The sequence below is a fragment of the Artemia franciscana genome, chromosome 3, assembly GCF_032884065.1.
Source record: "Artemia franciscana chromosome 3, ASM3288406v1, whole genome shotgun sequence".
Taxonomy (NCBI): Eukaryota; Metazoa; Arthropoda; class Branchiopoda; order Anostraca; family Artemiidae; genus Artemia; species Artemia franciscana.
The window spans coordinates 42119974-42147809 of NC_088865.1; the positions used below are offsets into that span (position 1 = coordinate 42119974).

At 36.1% G+C, this 27836-nt stretch overlaps 1 protein-coding gene across 3 annotated transcripts in view; it reads right to left on the bottom strand.

Annotated features, from left to right (window-relative positions):
* Positions 1-15837: 15837 nt before the first annotated feature.
* LOC136025279 (putative carbonic anhydrase-like protein 1) overlaps positions 15838-27836 on the bottom strand; it is a 144921-nt gene continuing 132922 nt past the window's right edge. For all 3 annotated transcript variants that reach the window (XM_065701161.1, XM_065701163.1, XM_065701162.1), the window contains one exon: positions 15838-20526. In XM_065701161.1, the coding sequence (XP_065557233.1) occupies positions 20440-20526 (87 nt within the window). In that variant the 3' untranslated portion in view covers positions 15838-20439. The remainder of the gene's footprint in view (positions 20527-27836) is intronic.

Here is a 27836-nt window from a genome sequence, read left to right on the forward strand (position 1 = left end):
GATATTAGATTTCATTAAGATCTGATCACCCATTCGTAAGTTACAAACACCTAATTTTTTCAAATTTTTCGGAATTATCCCCCCCCCCAACTCCACCAAAGATAGCGGATCGGGTCGGGTTATGTCTTTCACCTATCCTGGACTTGTGCTTATTCTTTCCGCGCCAAGTTTCATCCTGATATCTCCACTTTAAGCGTTTTCCAAGATTTCTGCCCCCCCCCCTAATGATACTGGATCTGGTCGGGATTTAAAATAAGAGATTTGACTTTCAAGGTCCTTCTAAGTATGAAATTTCATTAAGATACGATCACTCTTTCGTAAGTTAAAAATACCTCATTTTTAATAATTTTTCAGAACTAACCGTCCCCCCAACTCCCCCAAAGAGAGTGGATCCATTCCGGTTATATCAATCCCGTGTCTAGGACTTGTGCTTATTTTCCCACCAAGTTTCATCCAGATCCCTCCACTCTAAGTGTTTTCCAAGATTTTTGCCCCCCCCCCTGCATATTCGCCCCAATGTCACTGGGTCAAGTCAGGATTAAAATAAGAGCTCTGAGACACGATATCCTTCCAAACTTCAAATTTACTTAAGATCCGAACACTCCTTCGTAAGTTAAAAATACCTAATTTTTTCTAATTTTTTATAATTAGGACCTCCCCCTCCAACTCCCCCAAACAGAGCAGATCCATTCAAGTTATGTCAATAAAGTATCTAGGACTTCTGCTTTTTTCACCAAGTTTCATCCCGATCCCTCCACTCTAAGCGTTTTCCAAGATTTTAGGTTCCCCCCGACAACTCCCCAAATGTCACCGGATCTGGTCGGGATTTAAAATAAGAGCTCTGATATACGGTATCCTTCCAAAAATCAAATCTCATTGAGATCTCGTCATCCGTTTGTAAGTTAAAAGCACTTCATTTTTTCTATTGTTTCCGAATTAACCGACCCCCCACTCTCCCCTCCCAGATAGTTAAATCGGGAAAACGACCATTTATAATTTAACCTTGTCCGGTTCCTGATACGCCTTCCAAATTGCATCTTCCTAGCTTACTTGGAAGTGCCTAAAGTAGTAAAACCGGGACAGACCGACAGAATTTGCGATCGCTATATGTCAATTGATTAAAATCAAGTGCCATAAAAAATAACACTTCCTCAAAGTATTGTACAACCCCCCAGAGCCCTGGCGGAAGGGCTGTAAATTATACCCTGGGGTATATGAGGTACTTATGGAATGGGTAGTCGTATAAACTTCAGATGGGGCTCATTTGATTTGAAATTAAAAATTATAGTACCTTTTTTAATTGTCTAAAGTGCTTTGAGAGCAACCCCCCCCCACGTCTATCATTTCCAAATACAAACATCCAAACAAAGTTTCAAGACATCATTTTTTCACCATTGTTGGAAGGTTCAGCAATTATGCGTTTGGGGATGTCAACACCCTCCCCCTTCCGAGACCTCAGGACAAGGGTTGTAAGATAGGCAATTTCTTCACATATAGTATTTGTTACTGAGAAAAGGTATACATGTTTGACTTCTAGTTTCCCAAAATACGAAAGGCGTTAAAATGAGTCTTCCAGGGAACGTGGAGGAGTAAGCTGGACTAAATAGAAACATTTTAAGTGTATTTTGATTGTCAAGAGGGCGTAACTCATGAATGACTGAGTATATTAATTTGGAACTTTCGGGAAATGATAAGGGACCACTTCTGTAGCGGTACTACTAAGGCTGAGGACATTGAAATAAACATCTGAGGAAACATTGAGGCGATAGTTGAACTAAATCAAAAAATACTATGTGCATACAGAATATTGATACGGGTGTACCAACAATGTTTTTGGAACAGCTTCTCGTAACGAGAGGAAACTTCGGGGGTATCATGAGTGAGATGTTCAATTGACCAAAACGCAAAATATACCTGCTACTACCGTTATTAATACTACTGCTAGTACTGTTACTACTGTACTACTGCTACCACTACTACGGCGATACTAGTTCAATTAGGGCTACGCGTATGAAGGTGTAAACTTGATAGAATTTGAGGAGAACTTGAACTAAATCAAAAACACACTATGCGCATGCAAACTGTCAAAAGACGTATCTCAAGAATGGATTTGGTTATTGTTAGAAATTTCAGAGAATACTTGAAAGGGAAAATCAATTGAAAAGGGTAATTTATGCATGTCACTACTAACATTACTACCACTACTAATTTCTCTAATACTACTACTGCTACTAAACAACTCCAACTACTACATCGATTACGACAATTCGTAAGGCTTAGAGTATTAAGATGAAAATGGCGTAAAAAGCGTAAATCAGCAATATTTTGGAGCGGCTTACCGTGTCAAGATGAAACTTCCAGATATCATGAAAGACGTGTTCAACTGACCAAACAGCAAGATGTGCACAGTACATGCTGACACTAAGCTGACACCATGTGCATTTAGAGTGTCAAAAGAGCGTTTCGTAAGAATTTATTTAGGTATTAAGTTGGAACTCTCAGAAAATGCTTAAAGAGGAAGAGCAATTGACCAAAAGGTTATATGTACACACTGCTTCTAATACTACCACCACTAATACATTTACTAGTTCTACTACTATTACTGTTGCTCCCACTGCTACTTCTATTGCAACTACTTTTACGGCTAAGAGCACTAAAATAAAAAATTAAAGAACTATATGAATATACAGGTTACCAAAGGATACAGCGACAACGTCACAGCAATGGCTAATTGTATCAAGTTGAATAATAATGCTGTCGCTGTGACTACTGTTACAACTATACTTAAGGGTATGAAAATGAAATTTTCAGATAATTTCTAGAGGGGAAGGTAAACTGAATCATAACATGCCATCCGTATGCTGATTATCAAAAGCGCATATCAGCAATATCCTAGGAATGGTTTTGTGTGTGAAATTAAAACTTACAGGACATGTTGTGGAGGATGTTGAACTAACCAAATGATAATATTTGCGTCACAATACTACTGCTTCGACTCCTACAACTACTACTACTATTATCATTGCTGCTACTACAACAACTGCTAAAGAAGCTAAGACAACTACTATCAATTCTACTGCTACTGCTGCTACTGCTACTACTGCTACTACTATAACCACTGGTGCTACTACTTATTTCTGTTACTAAAGCTATGAGTATCAAACAGTTCATGGTAACGAACTATAGTAAGGAGTGACCCGGCTCAATAGTAACCGAAATTCTAAAAAACGGAATTTTTATAACAATAGGTACATCGAAAGAATTGCATTTTTATGCTGATTTTAAATATATAAGTTTCATTAGGTTTATACTTACCCATCAGACGTTACGAGCCTGAGAAAATTTGCCTTATTTTAGAAAATAGAGAGGAACAGCCCTTAAAAGTCACATAATCTTAACGAAAATGACACCATCAGTTTAAGCGTATCAGATAACCATACTGTAGAAGTTTCAAGTTCCTATCTACAAAAATGTGGAATTTTGCATTTTTTTTTGCCACAAGACAGATCACGGGTATTTTGTTTGTTTTTTTTCCCAGGAGTAATCGTATCGACCCAGTGGTCCAAGAATGTCGTGAGAGGGCTCATTCTAACGAAAATTAAAAGTTCTAGTGCCCTTTTCAAGTGACCGAAAAAATTGGAGGGCACCTAGGCCCCCTCCCACTCTCACCTTTTTCCCAAAGTCACCGGATCAAAATTCGGAGATAGCTATTTTATTCAATATAGTCGAAAAACCTTAATAACTATTTCTTTGGGGGCGACTTACTCCCCCACAGTCCCCGTGGGAGGGGGTGCAAGTTAAAAACTTTGACCAGTGTTTCCATAAAGTAATGGTTATTGGGAAGTGTACATACGCTTTCAGGGGGATTTTTTTTGGTTAGAGGAGGGGCTGAGGGGACGGGGTTACGCAGGGGCTGCTTTTCATGGATGAATTTGTCAAGGGGGAAAAAATTTCCATGAAGGGGACGCAGGATTTTTTAGCATTTTTTTTCAAGAACAAAGAAAAATAGAATATGAACAAGTTTTTTCAACTGAAAGTAAAGAGCAGCATTAAAACTTAAAATGAACAGAAATTATTATGCATATGAGGAGTTCACCTCCTCCTAGCACCTCACTCTTTACGCTAAAGTAATTTTCTTAATTTCAACTATTTATTCTACGGCCTTTGTGATTCAGTGGTCATTCTTAAGGAATTGTGATAAAATTTAAGCTTTAGTTTAAAGAGCGAGGTATTGACGAGGGGATGAACCCCCTCATATACGTAATAAAAACATACGAATATAGAAGCTCGTTACATAAGTTAGTTCGTAAGTTACGTATATTTTTACTAATAAAAACTTTCGTAACTAATTAAAAATTCTAGTGGCCTTTTTAATTAACCCAAAAATTGGAGGGTAACTAGGCCTACTCCCCGCTCCTTTCTTCCCAAAATCGTCCGATCAAAACTATGAGAAAGCCATTCAGCCAAAAAATAAATTAATATGCAAATTACGTTTTAATTATTCATGTGCAGAGCGTCAAAATCAAAACATGCATTAATTCAAAAACTTTCAGAAATTAAATAAAAAAACAAGTTTTTTTTAACTGAAAGTAAGGAGCGATATTAAAACTTAAAACGAACAGAAATTACTCCGTATATGAAAGGGACTGTTCCCTCCTCAACGCCCCACTCTTTATGCTATAGTTTTTTACTGTTTTAAAAAGTAGAGTTGAGAGAAAGAGTCAAACTTTAGCGCAAAGAGCGGGGTGTTGAGGAGGGAACAGTCCGTTTCATGTACGGAGTAATTTCTGTTCGTTTTAAGCTTTAATATCGCTCCTTATTTTCAGTTAAAAAGATTTGTTTTTTTTCATTTAATTAAGAAGAAAAATTTTGGCAATATTGGATTTGTATTGAACTAAATCAAAACACATTATATCTACATAGGTTGTCAAGAGAACCTAGTAGCAATGCTTCAGGAAACGGTTAATTATATTAAGTTAAAACTTTCATCGTGTGTTGAAGAGGATGTTGAAAAAAACCCAAAGGTGCTATTTGCATACTGCAACTGCTACTACTACTGCTACTACAGCTATTGCTACATTACAAGCTAAGGTTATTGAGGTGAAGCTTTCAAGGAATATTTTGGTGGATGTTTAGCTAAATGAAAACAAACTTTGATCATATAGATTGTCAATAGAATGACAGAGTAACACCATAATAACGGCTTACGTTATTAAGTTAGACATTTCAGGGTAAGTTGTGGTGGATTTTGATTTAGCCAGAAGACAATATTTATATACTATTAATACTACTTCTACAATTACTGTAACTAATGACGTTAAGGGCAATAAGTTGAAACTTTTTGGGAAAGTTTAGGGGGAGTTTCAATTAAATGAAACAAACTATATGCATACAGGTAAAAGGGCATATAAACAATATCATAGGCAGCACTGCTCTATCACAGCTAGCAATATCATTGACATTTTAAAGTAGCTAATTTGATTGGAAATTAAAAATTCTAGCGCCCTTTTTAAGAGTAAAAAGTCCTCTTTAGCCCATTATTTTCCAAACACTTCAAATCGAAATTTAAGAGAGCCATTTTGTTATGCATAGCTGAACGGTCTATTAACGATATATCTATGGTTATTATATATTGACTGATTCTTGTTCGTTTGGGATTTCATTTATTTATTAATGCTGAGCTGTGGTAGTTTTACGATTGGTTGATTATTTGATTCTATTGCTTATTTTTGGCTTTTATTTTCTTTGAAAGACTTATTTGGTGGAGAAAAGTTTTTTTTTCCGATTATTCAAGGTAACAATGTATAACAGTAAACCAAGTATCTAACTAACAATAAACCAATTGCATAGCTTACAACCCTTGCCCAGTAAATCGAAGTTGCCCCGTAAATCACTAAATCCAGGTATCAAAGTATACAACGTATTAAAATAACAGTAAGCAACTTGCATAATTCAGAGCTCTTTCCCCGGGAACTGTGGCGGAGGGTTCAAACCTAGAAGCATAGTTATTAGGAATTTGGACTATTTTGAACAAAATGGCTATCTCAAAATTAGACGGATGCTTTCGGGGAAACTTCCCCTCGGACTCTGGAATTTTGGTGGAAATGTGGAATTTTGTATTTTTATCAGAAGAAAGATCCCGGATGCGTGTTTTTTCGTCCTGGGGGAGATTGAATAGAATCAATAGTTTAAGAAGATTGGGAGAGGGCCCATTTGAACAGAAATTAAAAGTTTTAGCGCCCTTTTTACGCCACCCAAAAATCTGGAGGGCAACCAGCAACCCTCTCAAGCTCTTTTTCCCTCAAGGTCTCCTGATCAGAACTTAAGATAGCAATTTTATATAATATTGTAGAAAGGTACAGTAACTATGTCCTTAGGGATGACAGGACCCCTAGAGCCCCCGGTTGGAGGGCCGCAAGCCATGAAATTTGTCTATTCCTTACGCATAGCATTTGTTATTGGGAATTATCCCAACGTTATTCAGGGGGGATTTTTGGGGGATTTATTTTCTTCGGGAAGAATTCCCTATTGGGATGGAAGTTTCCGGTGTGAACTTTTTAGAGGGAATTTTACACGGAGAAATTTCGCAGAATTCATATACCAAACTTGTTTTATTTGTCTCACTTTTTCTTTGGTGACCTATTTTTTACACTTGGAGATGCTCTGGGGGGGATTGTCTGGGGGAATTGACCTTTTGTCCCCATTCTTAAAGAACTGAAGCAGAAACGCTGTGTAATTAGCATTAGAACCTGTTTTAAAAGGATTTTTTGAAGAGAGAGGTACTGGGGAAGGGGCAGCCTCCCTCATATACGGAATGATTTCTGTTTGCTTTAAGTTTTAATTTTACTCCTTACTTTCAGTAGAAAAAACTTGAATTTTGTTTAATCTCATCAATAAGTTTGTCGATGTGCCTTTTTTTCTCGTCTTTTCCACTCAGTCTGCTGCTAGACGTAACTAATGTGCTACGTAATTCTACTATGTCTGAAATGGGTTTCGGCTCTGGAAAACTGGCTAAATCGTTTTTTTACCCTCTTGGATGCTTGGTCGTAACTCAGATAGTATAGCAAATAGACAAATTTTGACAGTGCCATCGAACTCACCGAATCGAGATTAAGGGTAGTTGAATCCTCTACGAGAAATCAAATTCTTATGTAAATACTAATTTTTGGAAGAGAACAGCCGTATTATCCTCTTACGTAGAACGAGTCACGTCAACTACGATTTGGTATATCATACAAAAATAGTCTCTTCAGACCTTTTTCACCAGCAGGATAAAATGGCCGCTCATAATTTATATAACTCGGGCTAAAACTGTCTGATAAATCAGAACCCTCCCAAAACTTAGCGTCAAAGTTTGGTCAACAATTCTTATCTCTTTCCTAACACCACATTATTCTTTTTTAGAAGTATTTTCTGAAGCAGTGCATTATTCTGTTAAGTATCATCAAGCAATGCATCTTGTTTCATACTGAAATCAATCTAGTTACTCTTACAATTCACTCTCTTTACCTTTCTTATAAAGGGGTTTAATTAAAGCTTTCCTAAGAGGACTAAGTATATCCCTTTATAAAAAAATTATTTTGATAATTTTCTGTTATCTTACCGCTTCAAATATCAAGTCTTAACACTCATCTTGATATAACCTCTAGCTCATTCTCACTAAATAAATCTTGCTTCTCGTCTGCAATATTAAGAATTTTCCCTTTGTTTTCTATATTAATTCCTACAAACATCTGACAGTCTAACACATTCTTGAAGTATTTTTTCCATTTTTACTTAACGTTCTCTTTAACACTACATAAGGCCACATTTCCGTGTTTTACTGAAACTAGAGGGCACTATCAGCTTCTCCTCAGTTTTTGTCATGTCCATTCAAAATCTTGCCATAATACCTTATGGCTGGATATCCTAGATCCCCGCCAGTTTTATCAACAGCCATAATTTTACCGCTTTCAATTCAGACTTTCATGCCTTCTCTCCATTCCTTATTTCCCTCTTATTCTCGGAAGATCTACCATCGAATATACAACACCCTTATATAAAACCCTCAATCTTCTCTCAAGCTTAAAACTGTTTCACTAATGTTTCTAGCAGCCCTATTATCCTGAAACCCAACCCCTGACGTATCTTCTAGTTCATCGCAAATCATTTTTTAAAGATCTTTTTATTCAGGATCTACCCTGGTTCTTTTTCTGCTATCTTGCAACTCTTTTCCTTATAGGTGCATTGTAAAATTTAATTTTAAGAGGTACTAAGCCTTACTGAGTGGTTAGAATCTCTTAAGAATTTATAGCTGGATGTGTAAAAATTCCTCAGACGGGTCTAGCTCTACTAGCGGATTAGCTTTAATAAGTACTGCCAGATTCAATATTGTCAGGAATTGAAAAGCTATTTTTAATCAGACTTAACGCTGTTTCGTAAATAATGAGAAAGCACTTTTCAGAGGCAACGCAACAGCGATGCCTTTAGTAAAGGCCGTAAGGCTTTTATGTCTTATCATTGATTTTTTCCCCAGAGGCACTTTATTTGCAAGGGTTGGTCGTATAGACTTCGTAGGGGGTTCATTCGATTGAAAATTGGAATTTCTTGTGTCCTTTTAAGAGTAAAAAGTGGCAGGATGGCAACTAGACCTACCACCACCCTTTTTTATGCTCTCTTTTTCCCTAAGGTATTCAATCAAAACTTTAAGGTAGCCATCATGTTCCAAATAGTCAAAATACCAGATAACAGAAACTTTGGGGTTGACACAGACACAGTTTTTCTTAACAGAAACAAAAGACTGGTTCTTTATGTTTAAGTCGCAAAATTTGTCTTTGTTAACATAAATTGTTTATAATAAGAGTATTTAACTAGTGTTGATAGTGAGGAAACTGTAAACTCAGTCGATTTAATCCAAATTTAGTACTTAATTGACTGTAGGGCTGCCACAGAGACATTAAAGGTACTTTTTTGGCGCTTTTACTATTGGGTATATTTTAGGCGACGCTGGGATATTTTAGGGTTGAAAAAATTTTAATGACACTTATTGCATTGTTTCAAATCAGTCTCTTGTTAATTTTCATCTTCCCCTTTTTCTTGAGAAAAAAAAGGCTTCCAATTCCACGGTTCTTCTTTTCTTACATACGGGCTTTTCCAGTATCAATCTCTTTTTTTTATAGCTAGAACTGAAAAACAACTATCAATTTGACCAACAACTAAAAAATTAAATAATTAAAACAAAAGTTTTAAAGGTCATTTGGGAATTTTTTAATCAATCGATTTAGTAATCTGTAGCGTATAGTTTTTAGTCCAGCACAATTGCTAATCTAATATTGAGGTATATTGCCTCCCAATCCTATTTGATGCTATTTCTGTTTAGTTGTGGTTTGATCTTAACTTAAATTTCAATTAGTATTGTTTTAGATTTACTTGTAATTGCTGTGTGTTTTGAGAATTCGTAATAGATTTTACTCGAGTTAAGTTTCATTTATTCATTTAGAGTTGATTCTCTTTATTTCGGGTTAAAATTGTTATCATTATTAGAATCATTAGTATAGTATTGCTTATTTTAGAATTTTTTTACTTTTCATTTTTCTTGAAAAGAGCTTAATTTTGATACAAAAACTTGAATTTTCTGAAAAGAAACGTTGCAAATGAGGACAGTTTAAATTTTAGATACTTTGAACCATCCAACTTTATGTTGAATTTAAGTCTGCTACCGCACTCAAATGTTAGTGCCAAGAGACAATTTTCCCAGCAGAAGCCAAGTTGAAAAATTGTTGAAGAGTGAAAGCTGAGGATGCTCTTATGCATGTCAACCGGCTTGTTCCTTGAAGTTTTGCATTGGTGGATGGCTGGCAGTTCCTACCAGTGTTAGACTCTGTCTTCATGATTTGTATTTCAGTCTAAGTTAGGAAAGCTAAAGCAGCTTTAAGTTCCCTATATTTGGCTTTATCTAAAAATGAAACCCAGTTAACAGAAAAATGTGTGCGCTATTCACCTTTTGAGCCTTGAAAGGAACTGGAACTGCCATGGGAAATCAAAAAGCACGGGTTTCTTCATCTGATAATTTTATAATGAAGACACAGCTTTTCTGAACAAGTTTGCAAGGCCAGTGGTGACGTTAAGAGTAAGAAAAAAAGACAAGAAATCTGATATCTGTCTTTTTCAGTCACTAGTTCTTGTTCAGCACATCAGTTAACTGAACTAAGATTAAAGGAAAATTTTCTAGTTATTTTGCTATTGAATTTAAACCATCATGTTCTTATCATCATAACTTGAAAAATATGATCCTCTCGTCAAAGGAATTTCGATTCGTGGTTTCATTGACTTCATGAACACTTAAATATATGGAGTAATAATGATTGCCGTTGTACGCTGTATACTGGGAAACAAAATTTGAATCCATTACTTTCATGGTGGGATTGCACAATGGCTGAAGACTTGCTGACTCAGACACTGCATGGTTAAATGAACAAGTTTGAGTAAGAGAAAAAGTCTGGCAACGTGGAAAACGCTGTTTTTTTTAATGATTCCCTATTGGCAAAATAGTCAATATTTCAATATCTTCAAGATTATTATTATTATATGGTATTATATTCAATATTCAATATTATTAAATATATGGTAATCACCTCTGTACTGGTAACTGCATTATCTTAAACATAATTTAATCGCGTCATAAGGAACGAAACCTCGTGCCAAACAAAGGGGCAAAATCTTGAGACTTATTTGGAAACTTTTTTGGGTCTTTTTGGAGAGGAAAATAAAGAGTCTCCTCTTTTGTGAATTCTGACACTTTGGTCTTAAAAATTTTCACAAATCTGATTGGTTAACTGTGTTCATACCATCACCTGAGGTATAGATAGCAGCAAGAAATTTTCAGAAAAAATCAAAGAGCAATGGAAAGTTCGAGCAACAGCGCCAAAAAAATTTAACAAAAAGGAAATTTAAGAGGGGTCAAATTTGATGCCTAAAACTGCTTGATGAACTATTTAAAGTAGCTATTATCTGCGTGCCGGTACTGATCTGTAATACGATCTATTACTACGTCAGTATAAGTGATAGATGGCAGTGTAAGCATACAATTTTCTCTATAAAATAAAAAATAAAAAGGCAGAGCAAGTATAAATGTAATGGCGCTTAAAAATATATGTAAATTCAAAAACAATTTTGTGGACGGAGAAGGTTTTTATCCATACTGGATTTAATTTTCATAGCTGATATAATTAGATCCTGGTATGTTTAGAAAACAAACAAACCTTTTAAGAAAACAAAAGATAATTTCAGCTGCATACGCTCTAATTAAGTATAGATTTAACTTTAATGGAGGGGGTGCAGTGATCAGAGCCATATACTACGGATATATGTTGATTTTTCTATTTCCTACCTCTTTAATATCTCGCATATATTAAAGTATTAGATTGGTGCATGGTCTGAATTCTTATCATCTAAAATACTTAAAATGAAATCCCTTTGATGCTTTCAGAAACAGTTCTTTTTTATGTCACTCTTTTTCGTGAAAGCCGTGATTAAGTGAACTGATGGAACTCGAAAATACCATGTTAAAATTGAAAAATTTATATTTAAAAAGTACTCAAGTATTCATATGCGGAAGGTACCATTTTTAATATCAGGCCATAGCTTCTTGAAGATGCTACAAAATGTTTGCTAGGATTTTGCTCTATTTCCTCTAATTGCTTAGAAATCTTAGAAAATGTCTATTCCTTTTTAACAAGTGTACTCTATGAAAAATATTACTTTTAGAGCAAAACAGGTACTATCATGAGCAGAAGACAATAACTTATAAGATGATTGCAACCATTTTTCGATGCATTTTCATGTTTTTCAAGCAGTCCCATAGAATATTTTCAGCTACCCGAAATTTTTACAAGTTTTTTGCCAGAAAGAATCGTTTCAGATCGCCCTAGAGACCAGGTTGACAAGCTGCTATAATCAACCTGCTATTTTCGCCAATGAATAAGTGCTATTTGAAGGGTTTTTGACAATCAACGGTCTCTAGAGAATTGAGAGACAGAAGGCTACCCTAAATTCAATTTTCAACCTCGATGTTTTCAAGTTCACTTAATCACGGCCTGAATGACAAAAACTATAAAATATGTTAGTTTATCAGGTGACTTTATTTTCTGTTGGCTATCGTTAACTCAATAACCAAAAACAGCAACAAATTGAATTGATTAAATTAAAATGAAAAAAAAAAATATTTACTGACGTTAGATAATCAAAAACCGAAAAACCTTAAGGTATTGAATAGTAAGAGGACCTGAAGCCGTGACGTCACCGTATATACCCTGTGTGCACAAAGTTGCAAAATGCGACACCCCAGATATATCGGATATTATGTTTAAAGACGGTCATCACATACCTACGTTTCAGATTGGTGGTTAATAAATCAGTTATTACTGCTAGCTATTCACTGAAAACTTGTATTCCGCTTATTTAGATCTGTCACATTGAGACTTCTACCAAATTATTTGCTGCTATTATACTACTTATATTCCAAACAGCTAGAGATTAGTGAACATGGGAGAACCCTTCCCAATCCCAGTCTTACAGAGCTTGCTTTGATGGGACAAATAGAAGGATCCTAGGTAGAAATAAGGTATTTTTATTAGAGATTTGGAAGCTAAAATTTTAGAATAGTAACGGTTTACAGACTGCTGCAATTTTGTAGGTATAGCAGTCTAGGTACAACTAATACAATATTTGGTAATAAAATGACCCGTAAGTGAACTTAGTACTTACAGGATGGAAAGATGGCCATCCTTAGTACATTATTGTAAACAGAAAATTGGTAGGATTGATACAAGACACTAGATTCAATAGGAGGGCTGTTAAGATGACCATCTAAAAGTTTCTAGGGTTAATTTAAAGCTGAAATTTAGGAAGGGTAAACTACCTTCCAAGAAGTTATGGGATTGGTAGACTCCAGGATGAGATTTTGAGAGAAACTTTCCGGGGAAAATGAGATTTTGAGAGAAACTTTCCGGGGAAAATTTATCAAAGAAGAAGATGTAAGGAGATTGTTTGTGAAGCAGAAGATAATATCCTAAGGAGAAAAGTTAGAAACGCAGCGAGGAATACCAGTGAAAAGGTGTTATGTTAAAAAGAGAAGGGCTTGCAAAAAAGTTTGAGTGATTGATCATGGAATGTAAGAAAAGTAATGAAAACATTAACGTCTGAATAAAGGAGGTGTGAATTTGAGGCAACGGATAAAATTTCTGAATATCCAGAATATTCAGGGAGACGGCATAATAGTAAAATACTATAAAGTAGGCCTATATTAAGAAAGTGAAAAAAGTTAGCCCATCTGAACTATTCATAGTTAAAGGTAGGAACGAGAGTAATAATTAAACAGTTCGTGGTAATGAACTGTAAGTAAGGAGCGACCTGGCTCAATAGTAACCTAAACTTTCAAAAACAATATTTTGATACAAATCAATATAACATAAGAACTGGAGTTTTATGCTGCTTTCAAATATCACACAATATGATTCGGCGTATCAGAAAATATTGTTGTAGAGGTTTAAAGTGCCTATCTGAGAAAAATCTAGAATTTGTATTTTTTGCCAGAAAAAAAATCACGGATGCGTGAACATTTGTTTTTTGTTTTTTTCCTAGGAGTCATCGTATAGATCTAGTGGTCCTAAAATATCATGAGAGGTCTCATGCACACCGAAATAAAAAGTTTCAGTCCCTTCTTAAGTGACAAAAAAAATCGGAGGGCAACCAGGCCACCTCTTTCGTCTCTTTTTTTGTCATAATCGTCCGATCAAAATATTGAAATAACCATTTTGTTCAGCATAGTTGAAAGGCTGAATAACTATGACCTTGGAGATATCATGGCCCCCACAGTCTCTGGGGAAATGACTTTAATTTACCAAATTTGCTCATTGTTCACGGATAGTATTTGTTATTCAGAAGTAGGCTATGCATACATTTTTTGTGGGGGGGGGGGAGTTTTTGCTTGTTGGATCTTTCATGGGGAAGTAATTTTTCAGGGGGAAAATTTTCCAGGCGAAATTTATGCTGGGGGACTTTGCCAGAATTCCTACACTAAATTCTTCTTATGTCTTGCTTTGCCTTGCCGACTCAATTTTACGCATGGAGATGTTAAGGATAATTTTCGGATGTCAATTTTTACCAGGATTGAGTTGTCTAAGGAATAAATTTTTGGGAGGAGGAATTTTTCGTTTGAGGAGTAGCCAGATTTCCTGGCATTATTTAAAAAACAATCAGAAATTAATTAAGAAAACAAGTTTTTTCACCTGAAAATAAGGAGCAGCTTTGAAACTCAAAATGAACAGAAACTATTACGTATGTAAAGAGGTTTACTCCTCCAAAAAAACCTCCCTCTTTCTGCTAAAGTTTGAATTCTGTCCCAATTTTTTAAGAACGACTTCTGCAACACTATGTTTGTTTAATTAGAACAATAAGAAGCCTTTTTTTAAAAGCACTAAAATTTAGCGTAAAGAGTGAGGTGTTGTGGAGCAGTAACCCCTTTCATATGCGCAATAGTTTCTTTTCGTTTCAAGTTCTAAGTTCAGTGAAGGCAGATTTGGCAGTGAAGGGGAGAGGATGCATCGACCAAATTTTCAGTTTTAGATATAATTGATTACAGACCCATTACAACTGTGGGAAAGAAAAAACCAGCCCCATACTGGGGAGTTGTGTTTATGAGATCTCCTGTTTATTTCCACTATATTAGTAGAGATCATCATAAATTGAAGGAGAGTTTGTTGGAAGAGAAATCTTCCATCGAAAAAGCCAAGAAGCTACGCCAAAGGCCCAGAAAATTTTATTCCGCCCTGGTCTAACAGGTGTACGATAACCCAAATCGCTCAATTTATTTTAAAATACTTCCATTATTACCCTTGTTAAAGGTGTCTTGCAAGTTTTCAGATAGATGGTCGGAATCAAGAAATATATAGACCCAAAATTAGCTTTTAATATAATTACGAAAGAAACTTAACTCAGCACGATTTATAAGGAAATAATTAATTCATATTTTTCTCTTCTACAGTATAATTTTTCGCAACCCAGCCAAAGTTAGGTGATACTAGACCTGGAAAGCGAATGGCTTTTAAAAAAACCTTAAATAAAATGAGATTATATTTAATTTCTTGAATTGCCATTCAATGTTTGATTTTTTATTTAGTTACCCTTTCACCATTGCATGAAAAGGGTTTCACTTTTGTTTTAGTGGTGTTTTTATGGTTTTCTTTTTATTTAATTTAGTACATTTTTGAGGCCCATTTTCTACTTTGATATTGAGGACGGTAGAGTGGAAGTCTCGGCCGAATGCATTGTATTTTAACTAGCAGTAAATATACTGATTTTTTTCGAGTTTTTTATTATCTAGTAATCGTTGAAAGTTGAAAATCTCTCTAGATATATACTGAATTCTAGATGGCAGTCAAATAAGAAAAACTACATTTAGCAATTTTTTATCTCGTGCAGAGGTGTCAGAAAGAGTAAGAGGGGCAATTGTCCCCTTTAAAAGAAACAAGCAATAAAAAACTTCCTTATAGACTTTTGTAAATATTTATTTGTCACCTTATTCCTTGAATTCATACAAAATAAGCTATTTTAATTTAAATGAGTATATTGCTGCCTAGTGTCACGTTTAAAGCGTTTTAATTTCTTAACATCTCACCTTTTCATTACACTGCAAATCGCAGGGTAAGTACCAAAAATTATTTATTTACTAATAACACTCAAATATTCGTATTGTCTTTTTGATCATATTTCAAAAAAGTAATATTTTAAGATTCCAATACGCTTTTCTAGACGCTTTAAAAATGAATGAATGAGTTAATAAGAACAATAAAACAAAAGTTACATTGCAAACAACGCACTTTAATGGTGGCACAAAAGGAAAAACAAAGAACAAAAAAAAGAGAAAATAAAATAAACTGACGTCATATCAGATAAATAGAAACTACACTAAATAAAAATAAACAACAGCGATTTTTACAATATATACAAACTTTTAACTCTCAACTATATATATGATATACGGCATTGGCATCAGTTCGCGAAAACTTAGGGGATTTCTTCATTTTAATCTAAGAGTAAATTTAGTCGACCATCCTCTTTCCTTCTTAAAATCGCATTGCTCTTTTCTGAAAACCTTATGTACAAAATTTCTAAATTTCAAAAGTATTATCTGCTTGCTATATATTGCTTCTTACGGAAGCCAAGCTAATACCTCTGTAATTACTACACTTAGTCTTATCACCTCTAGTATTTAACTCGTATTGTTAGGTATTTCCCCTTTTTCAAAGATCATATTAAAAATCTTCAGTAATTTATCTCTAGCTTTACAACAACAGAATTTAAGTGATTTTTACAGCACTATCAGCGCATGTGGCCTTATTACTTTGTGTTTCATTTAGTACTGTCACTCTGTATTCCTCAAAAAATCAATCTGATATACAAAGTTTCAAAAACTTTAAATTTTTCTCTAAATCTTCTCTTGTAACTTGTTCATGGTTTAGCACGTTATCAAAATGTTCTTTCCATTTCTCTTAGACTCTTTCCTTATTAATAAATATGACCCCATTTTTATCTTAAGCCCAAATTGACTATTCCCTCTCAATTTATTTACATGCCAGTACAGTATTTTATTAATGTGCCGTCTGGCTGCGTCTTCTAGATCTTCAGCAATTTTATCCATGGTCTCCACTTTAAACCAACTTAATTCATATTTTAATGGTTTCTCTAATTTCTTTCAATTCGTCTTATTTTCATGTGGTCCATCACTCAAATAATTCGTGTACAAGCAGAGGCGCCATTTGGACCAAATCTTGGGGTGGGCATGAACTCCATTTTGGGCCCCCAAACTTTCATGTAAGAAAAAATGCGAGTTTTGGCAGCACATCGCTCGAATATTCTAAGTAAAAACGCATTTTCAGTACCCATGTGCTGCATGGAAATGTACTGTAACCGAATGTGGAACTCAGCCACACTGACCTCTAAGATTAATTATAACATCAAAGATCATAATCAACGAGGTTAAGTGATTAAACTGAAAGTGGAAAATTCAACCAGACTACAGGCTAGCCCTCCTAATCATCTAGGAAATGGGCATTTGACAGAACTTGAGACTTTTATTATGTATCTAACCTACTTTCAAAGTTTACAATGATTAATAGCAAATAGCGTAATTACCCGAAGGGTCGTCAGGTAATTGCGCTCTTTGGGTAATAGGCGTGCAGTAATTCCAAATCAATTGGACAGAATGGATTATGTTAGATATAATGGATTATTATGGCCGGCAAAGGGCCCTTTGTGGTGGAAGCTTGGGCCCCCTGAAAAATCTGGGGTGGGCATTTGCCCACCCCTGACCACCCCAAATGGTGCCTCTGTGTACAAGCCCCTCCACCTCTTTATCAAGCGCAAGGCATTTTTACTTATTTTCCTAGTTCCGCTTCTAACTTCCTTCCCTAAGACACCATCAGCGGCTTTACAAACCATTTTCCAAAAGATTATTCCATCCATCTTTTACATTGTCAAATTTTAAACTCTTCAGTTTAGTACTTAAGTGTTAGACTCTTCAGTATAGTCTTTAACTATTCCTAAAAAGCTTCTCTCAAATTCTCATCTTGGAGTGTACTATCATCATAGCTTCCCGGAAGGTAGTTACCCTTCCCAAATTTCAGCTTAAGAATAACCCTAGAAGCTATTAGATGGTGATCTTTACTTTTAACATCAATAACAGCGCTGCTCATATCCTAGTATCTAATATTGATCTTGCCAGTCCTTGATTTACAATAACATAATCAATAAGGTTAGTTGTCGTACCATCAGGAGAATACCATGTTAACTATGGGCTATTTTATGGCCAAATACTATATTGGTAACAAGTAGATTCTTATACCTAGAAAGATGCAGGAGTCTGTAACCATTATTGTTTTTTTTCTTGCACAACATTTACCTAGGTTAAGCTGCCATCTAATCCTATTTTCTACCTACCTAGGTATTAAAATCACCTAATAAAAACACCATAGTTCTACTTTGGACCCTGTCTATTTTTTTTGTAGCTGAAAGAAAAGTTCTCCTGAGTCAGAACTATCCCCATCAGAGGTTTCCACGAAAGAATATACTATTATGACTGATACCCTGTGCTTTTTAGTCATAAAATGGAGCAGCCAGCATTTTATTATTAATACCTCCCCAGCCTAAACAAGACTTTGCGGCTTCCTTACTCATCATGAGCCCTATTTCCTGCCTCTGCACCCTATCCTTCCTGTCCGAAAAAATATATTCTGTACCGCGAAGTTTATGTTTCCTATCGCTGGGATTTGAATTTCTGAAGTCCAGTTCGAAGCATATGAATTCGCTAGTCAAAATGTCAATAGAATAATTGGCTTTTTACGTATTAACATTTCAAACTGCAATTTTTATATTTTTGAATCATTGAAATTATTATGGCCTCACGAATAGTAATGGTCCCAAAACTACTTCAGGACGGGGATAAACACATCTTTTCAAGTCTATACGATGCATTTAATCCAGCTTGGAATCGGACAGTAAGAAGTCTCTTGGACTCCCGGTAGAATGGAGCTTTTGTGCAGTCCTATGCTGGATCTATCTTGGTAAGAAGATGGTTTTGAGTACTTGGCGATGCTCATTTCTCAACAAGAGCCGAAATCCTACACAGACAATCTCAAGCCTATTACCTCCGATTCATTATATATTCTTGCTCACAAATACTATGCTATTACAAAGATTCAATAAATATCTAGGAATAGGTTTTTCAGACCAAAATAGCCCATTAAAACAGCCCAAATGCAGAAGAATTATCTATTAATCATAATCAGAATGCAAATGCTGTGTCGTTTACTAGGCTATATTTCCTCGAGAGGCACCGCGCCTTAAGGTCACCTGCAGCGCTGTTAGCAGTCAAAGCTTTGATTAGGAAAAATTGTGACAGGTTTGCCCTGATGCCATTATGAGGCCACAAAATTAGGATTTTCCTGTCAAGGATAGCGACGGAGAAAGAAACTTACGACAAAGCAGAGACCCCAAAACCATCTCATAGTACCGGAACCACTTCAACGTTATTCAGCTCCAACATCTCCAGTCTTATTTGATAAGAGATAAAACAGGTATTCGCCATCTAAATTTAAACATCTTTTGCTAGATTGTATTATTTGAGCTACAAACTATAGCCTATATTGTTTGCAGCTTCCTGTCATATATATTGAGTCTTATGCAATGATTTCTCTGTCTTAACATTATCAGTATAGCCGTTTGAGAAGTTTTCTATGTTTAGTTGCAAATAGAGGTGAAGCTGGGTTTTTGAATTTGAAGTGGGGATATAAAGAATGTGCCGACAAAAAATCCAGTGTGCCGACAAATGTTGACGCATAAGATAAACAAAGACGCCAGAGACGCCCAAAGCTCCGACGCATCAACTTGAGGTGCTGTCGCCTTGGAAATTGGGGGAGCACTCCTCCCTAGCTGTATCCCTGGTTACAAGGACGTTTAAGTCATCTGAGTCGGTAGGAATTGTTCACAAGTTTCTTCTGTATATCAATACTACTCTTCTTTATTGAAAGTTTGATTTTGGCCTGAATAAAACCAGAAGCTATGGCGACACAATACACATTAGTTGTCCCTAATGAACAAATAAATGAAATTTCAATAATAATTCTGAAATAACCATTTCAATCAAAACGCCCAAAACCTAAAAAGTCAGCAACGACATGGCAAGCATCTCACTGGGATTGTGGGTACCAAATTTTGTAAATGCCACATTTTTTGACGAAGGATCCTATGGGCACGTTTGGTGGGAAGCCAGATACGATAACTCTTTTCCCATTCACAATCAAGCCATGATCGATGTTGTTTCATGTCTGAAAACCACAGTCCTTTATGCTAAATTATTACCCTTCTATGTGTTCATGTTACTTCAAGCAGCTCATAAGATAATTTAGAGAAGGAAAGTCACCACAAGAAAAAAGCTCAACGGCCTAAAGCTCAACTGAAATCAAATCAACACTGAACACTCAACAAAGAAACCTGGAGCCTAATCTAAACGCAAACCTAAATTTTGCAAGACATTCATTTGTCGATATTAATATTTATTTCAAAACTACCTATAAGTACATGATATATAAATGTACATTATGTACATTAATATGTACATTAATGTACTGTAAATATGTACATTAAGGACTTGCAGTGAATTGTCTCAAAGCACAAAAATCTCTCTTCAAAATCAGGAAATTTATTATTAAGAAGTTCAACATACCAGGGAATTAACAGAATAAAAATAATGTTATAGCCTCACCGTATTACTTGAATACGTTATCAATAATCTTGTTCATCAAATTTCATTTCCTTTTTAAAAAGAGAAGAAGGAACGGTCACAATATCACAGAAACAAAATATTGCATTTTTGAGAACGGTTGTTGAATATGTTGGTAGCCTTCACAATAGAATGTCATTTGGTCTTCCACTATTTAGTGAGTTTGCTCTGTATGTGGTTGAACCCTTCATAGTAATACAATTCCTGCCCTGGAGAAAAATAAATTAAAGACTTAACTCTAAATTATAACTATAATTCCTTCAGATAAGCAGTGAATTAGCACTTTAGATAGTGAATATTATTATTAGTTTTATTCACTTATGAAGACTTATAATAAATAAAAAAAAAAAAGGGAGTAGAGAAAAAAAAAACATACTTAGCTCTATGAAAGAAACCCTAAATAAGACAAAGACACTATCAGTATAGTATTTACGGCGATCGCTTCAAAAAGAAAAAGAAGAAAAAACCAAAGCAAACTAGAGCTACTGGAGCAGTCCTCTGGCACACAAAGAATGTCTTACATTTGATAACTCGGCTCTGTAAACAGATGGTTTTTTTAATAGAAATAATGGGATAGGTATTACTATTGATAATGGGCTTGCTGGGATAACAGATACTATGTAGAACAAGTAGAGTGTGATAAAACTGTGCCGTTTTTGCTAATTTTTTATTTTGTTGCAACTACCAAAACAATTTCTAACTTTTGTTGAGTTTTCGAGTTGAATTATCTCTTTTGTGAGATATTAAAAATCAATCTCGTTTTCTTTCTGAATTCCAAATTTTTCCTATAAAAATTCAAAGAAAAGCACCATAAGACAACAATGAAAATTAAGGCTCTTGAATATTTTTATTAATTTTTTAAATACAATTTCTAAATAAAAATAGAATTGATTCTGGCAATTGGGAAAAAAATCTGACGAATACCATTACAAGTGATCTCAAGAGTTATAGTCTTATTTATCAATATTCCTTAGTAAAATGCTCAAACTGATAATTTCAAACTTGCATTTTAACATTATTTTTCGATTTCAAGAAAATCTGGCTTTACCGCTTGAATTTAAAGACGTTCTAATATGGCTTAGGTTTTTTAACCTAGTGGATAAAAACAAGGGTATTTGGTATATACAAACTGTAATGCGGTGCAGTATTTATTTCTAATCAATGCACTTTATAACACAAAGAAAAGGAACGCACAGAAATATTACCAAGTTGAATACAGTAAGAATTTATAATGATATTTTATGTCAGATATTATTACTTATTAGTAAGAGTTTTGATTCCAAAGTGTGAGCAATACTGACTTTGTTTAGCGCTTCACACTGAATACTCTTCTTTTTCTTAAAGTAACATTAAAATGGCGAAACTGACGAAAATGTGGCACAACCTAAAACTTCCATAGTTTCGAAGCAACCAAACAAAAATTTTTAGAAAATCGTGGGTTTTCCGTATGAATAAGCCTAGGGTGGTATCAAAAAAAAAAGAAAGAAAAATAAGACATTAAAAAACTTTTTGTCCAAACACTTAGGGATACAAGTTTCAAGCCGATCTGGAAAAACACTTTAGTCCCTTGTTTGGGCTTCATTATTTTCTGGCTGAGAGGCATACTCTAAAATATTTTTTTGTACATTAGGTTCCTATTTGCTCAAGGAATATTAGCCGCAAGTTTCACACCGATCAGGGACAAAAGTTTTAGGCCCATAACCGGGCTTCCTATTTCATTAATTTCAAACAAGCCCCATTTTGCACTATACAAGTCTATGCGTAGGCAATGAACAGTTTCTATTATTAATGGCCCTTGCACCAGGGCTTGTGGGGTCATGGTAACCCCCAGAGGCATATTTATTGGACCTTGAATTAATTTTGATCAAAATGACTATCACAATTTTTTTTTGAATGCTTTGGGGGGCTAGAGGTTAGATAGAAGACATGCATGGGAGGAGGGTTGTTTACCTTTTAATTACATTTGATGTCTGAAAAGAGTATTATAAGTTTCATTATTCAATCAAATGAATTGATTTCAACGACCCCCTCTGAAGTTTCAACGACCAACCTTTCCATACGAAGGTAGCGGATGAAAAAAAAGCCGACACGTTGAATGTAATTAACGTAATTTCAACGTTGTTCTACTTTGAAGACATTTGGCTATTTACTTAGAAATTTCTGGTGTGCTGCCTCTGATCTGTTTTTCAAGACAAACATTGTTTTTCAAATAAAAATATAGTTTTTGGACAAGAGAGCTTTCTCCTCCATGTCACCCGTACTGAACGCTTCTTTCTCCACGTAATCACTAACAGTGATGTCAAGTACGGAGACCTCATGCCTAGTATTTTTGACATCTTAGTAAGAAAAAAAAGGTGTATAAATTATGTTTTGAAGTGCCATGGTTCTATTAGTTCAAATTTTTAAATTGCTCAAACGAAATAAGTAACATAGTGATGAAAGAAGAGGAATCCAAGTGTTGAATTGCTTCATGAATGTCAAAGTAATCCCACTCCAGTCACCATATGGTATTTTCAGAAGAAAAGATAAGTTTTTAAGACTACTTAGGGGACAACAGTGACTTTCATCCATTTCATTAAATATAAAATATTTGATTGCTGATAAACCAATTTGCCTCCTCAAGAAAAGGTTAATTTTGTAGATTTTAACGGAAAAGAATCTCCGTTGCCAATTTGAACATACTAAATTGTTTGAAAGAATTCTTTCCAAATAAAATTACAGTAAAATTATCGATTCCAAAACAACGAGGACCCCAATACAGAACTAAAAAATAGAAAAAAATATGGGTTTGCCCTAAGCAAGCCCAAAAGATGGCCAGCCCCTTCTTTATAATAGCTGATGCGTAATTACAAATCACTTTGCAAAATTTCATCAAACATCAAGAGAATTCACTTTGTCAAATGAAAATTTAACATTTATATCTACGCTAACTGTTTATGTTGTATGAACTACGTGAATTACTAGGAGTGAATATACCACAGAGCGGCATTAATGCCACTGAATATTTTTATAGACGCCGAAGTGGAAATAATAGATTTAATACTTTCTCACAAATATTATTGTATTACAAAGTAACGTCGTTAAACAGTCCCTGGCAATGATCTGTAACTCTGGAACTGCTCGTGCTAAAAGTAACCAAACTTCTAGAAAAAATAGTTCTGATGACAATACGTACATTAAAAGAGGTTCCTTTTTATGGCGAATCGCAAAATATAAAATTCATGAAGTTTTACGTAATGAACTTTTACGTAAGGGTAAAGGGTTTGTAATTTTGATGAACGTTACTCCTTCGAAATCAGCATATACGATAATTCTATTGTGAAAGTTTCAAGCCCTATCTACACAAATGTGAAACTTAGTGGTTTTTACCGAGAAGGATGATCTGAGAAGAATTTTTTCCTCTTTTTTGCAGGGATTATCTTATGGAACCAATGGTCCCAGAGAATCAGAATATGGCTCTTTAGAAAGGACATTCAAAGTTCTGTCGACATTTTTAATCAGTAAAGAGATTGTAAAACAGAGAAGCAAGCCATTTTGCGGCGTGGGATGCAGTGGGAATTTCAAGATGGCCAATTCATTTAAAACTATGGAAAAATTACATACTGAATTTTGCCTATTCGTAGGTATTAGTGCAAAGCAGCGGTATATTCGTAAACAAAGATGCACATAGTCCATACATAATAAACTTTTAGTAAAGACTCTTATTTTAAAGCTTCATATCATTTGATGCTTGATAAACTTATGCACAGTGAAATATAATTGGGCATATTCCGCAACGATGAAGGGTCACCAGATCTTCGTGTAGATATGAAAATTGTGTTTTGAAGCCTCAAGAAGTTCGCTTTTATGCCTTGGTTACCTAACTCTCCGTGAGTCTGTAGATTAACATAGAACAAGGTTCGGGAAAAAGGATGCAAAAATTAATCTTTCATTCCTCTTGATTCCTGGAAATATTTCTAGAGTTTGGGTGCAATGTTGGTAATTTATAGTTTAAATTTATAACTTGTAATCTGTAATTTGGTGCGCCTAGTATTGCAGAAAATTGTTTTTCTAACATAAAAGACTACTTTCACTTGTCTACCGGAACAAAGGTGGAGAGATGGAGGGTGTCATGAGTGCCGCTAATTAATTTCTAGATAGGGGGGGGGGTAAGTGATACTAGGAGATTTTATTCGCTGAGATGAAATGGTGATATATTTTATTTTCCTATTTATATACAAATTTTAATGGCTTTTGGTATCCCCTGCGCATTATAGCCCCAGTGGCATTCATGGGAACAGCCCCATAAAAATGATTTCTCGAAGGAATCGTCTCAAGAGCTGCAAAAATGATGAACCTTTTCGTTGGAGGGGTTTATTTTTTCAGGAATGTTGCTCGTTCTCCAACACTATCGTACGTGACGCTACTGAAAAGACCAAGGATGATTTCTACGGTGAACTGCAGCAGTTGTCTTCTTCTATAGCCGCACGTGATTACTTGATTGTCGCTGGAGACTTCAACGCAAGAGTTGGTCCATCTGACCAGACCACAAGACAAATCCTGGGAAAATTTGGACAGGGTCACATATGTGAGAATGGGAAGAGGTTGGTAAACTACGCCTTGATGAACCACCTTGTTATCACCAATACCATATTTCAGCGTAAACCTAGCCACCTCTTAACTTGGAATTCAAATGTCAGTGTCACTAAGGCCCAAATTGACTTCATTCTCGCACGCCAGCGCTGGAGAAGCGCCATGCAGGACTCTCGCTCTTACAGCGGCGCGGACACAGGCTCGCAGTCTGGCTCTGACCACAGGCTTGTCGCAGCAAAAATTTTGCTACGTCTTGCAATTCGAAGGAAAAACAAGCCCAAGGTCGGCTTTGGTATCGGTAAACTTCAAGACAAAGAAGTGCGGCAGGCCCTCAACTTGGAATTAAATAACTGGTTTGAAGTCCTCAGCTTTGATGAAAACCTAACCCCCGATAAGAGATGGAAGACCATTAAAACCGTGATGACAGAGACTGCCGATGAGATCCTAGGCCGAGCAAAAATCAAACGACAACACTGGATAACCGCTAGAACCCTGTCAATAGTCGGTGAGCGAAGACAAAAGATGGGAGGCCTTAAAGAAGAAACAAAGGAGTTACGCAGACAGGTAAAACGCTCTGTTCGGCTGGACCGCCACCAAATGTGGGAAGCTGCTGCCGAGTCATTAGAGAAAGCAGCACGCTTACATGAGACCCGCAAGCTTTACCAGATCCTGAAGGAATCCGTTGGTAAGGAAGCTGCTGTCTCAGAAATAATCAAAAACAGATCAGGAAAAATCATTAGCTCCCAGAAGGAACGTTCAGCAAGATGGAAGGATCACTTTCAGCTCCTCCTAAACCCATCCCCTTCATCTGCTCATGATGCCTTCCCACCTTCCGTCTCTAAAGAGCCTTACGATATCGAGCTGAATACACCGACCAGAGCCGAAATACTAAAAGCGATCAAAACCCTAAAAAACCACAAAGCCCCAGGGGAAGACGGCCTCCGCCCGGAACTGTAAAAACAATGTCCTGAGGTCACTGCTGAGCAGCTCCATGGAACTCTCGAAGAAGTGTGGAGGACCAACAATTTTCCAAAAGATTGGAAGACATCAGTCATCCAGACAAAACCGAATGCAGAAATTACCGCGGAATAAGTCTCATAGACATTGCCGTCAAAATATTCGGGATCATACTCTTGAACCGCTTCAAAGGGGCAAGGGAGGAAAGAAATCGAGGAAATCAAGCCGGCTTTCGACCAAGTAGAGGCTGTACTGATAATATCTTCGCCTTTCGCCTCATTATCCAGCAGTTTGAAAGGTACAACCTACCCCTGATCTTGATGTTCCTTGACTTCATTGCCGTCTTCGACTCTGTCACTCGCCTGAAACTTTGGAAGATCCTAGAGAATGACGGAATGCCGCTGAAGTTTGTTGAACTGATGAAGGCATACTATGACGCGTCAGTGAGCCGAGTTAGAATCTATGGCGAAGAAACCGAAGAATTTCTGGTTGAGTTCGGAGTAAAACAAGGGTGTGTCCTCTCTCCGACTCTGTTCAATTATTGCATCGATTGGGTGAATGAAAATGCTCTATCGTCTTATCCAGGAGCGCAGATTGGACAGAATCTCTCACTGACTGACCTCGATTATGCGGATGATGTTGGCCTCCTGTCAGACCCTGTAGAAGCCCAAAACATGCTTGACAGCGTTGTGGCTTGAGTAGACCTGATTGGCTTGAAAGTCAGCAAAGAGAAAACGAAATTCATGGCTATTAACCACGACACAGGACCATTCCCACTAGCTGTCAACGAAGTTCAGGTGGAAAAAGTCAACCGTTTCACATACCTAGGCTCCCAGCTTTGTACTGACGGATCTTCCGACGCTGATATCCAACAGAGAATACAGAAAGTGTAGACAGTCTTTGCCTCCATTCGGAAATCCTTATGGAATCGCCGCGAAATCAGTGTCCAAACGAAAGTTTGAATTTACATGGCACTAGTCCGCACCGTTCTCCTTTACGGGTGCGAAACATGGTCGGCAAAACTACAACAAGAGAATACACTTAAGGTGTTTGAGCATACTTGTCTGCGAAGAATTCTCAGAGTACAGCTACGTGACCGTATCTCCAACGTGAATATATGTCGAAAGTGCAATATTCAGAGAGATGTTATACTCGTTATTAATGAACGCCGTTTGAAATGGCTGGGCCATGTATTACGGAAACCGCCAGAGTACCTGCCTCGCCAAATACTTCTAGATGATCCTATTAGCTACTGGAAGAAACGCCAAAGAGGACAGAGGAAGAACTGGTGGAACCTGGCCAAGTCAGACCTTGAACCAATCGGGGATTTCAGAAAATTTGGTCACAGAGGGTCAACATAGTGGCTCGCTTTTGCACAGCAGCTGGCACAAGATCAAGCAACATGGTCCAAGAAGGTCTCTAAGATCATCGATGCCGGGCGAGGTGGAAACGCCTGATTCCCGCCACAAACACACAAGTAAGTAAGAATAGTAACCCTCCTCCACACTTAAGAACACCATGGATCAAATAGCTCGTAGTAAAAGACTGTAAGTACAGAGTGACCCTTGTCAATGGAAACCAAAATTCTTAAAACCTAGTTTTCATTACAAAATATGCAACAACAAAACCTATTATTCATGCTGGGTCTTATTATGCAAATTGTATTAATTTAAAAGTTACTTATTAAATTTCTATAAAACTTTATTATAAGAAACAAACGAGAGTTTGAGGATTGGGCAGTTTACCTTGGCATACAAACGATTTCTAATCATTTAACTCTCAATGTCAGTTTTTATTTCAATATGAAAAAAACTTGTTATGTTATTTATTTGAGCAATGAAAGACTGTGACTAGAAGTTCAGTTTCATGCTTGGAAAGCTACAATTTACACAGAGATCGAAGCTTTGATACCATTTGAAGGGCCAACAGTAGAAAATTGCAAAAATCCCTTGAAATCAATTCAGATCCTTTTTTTCATCCGTCTCCAAAC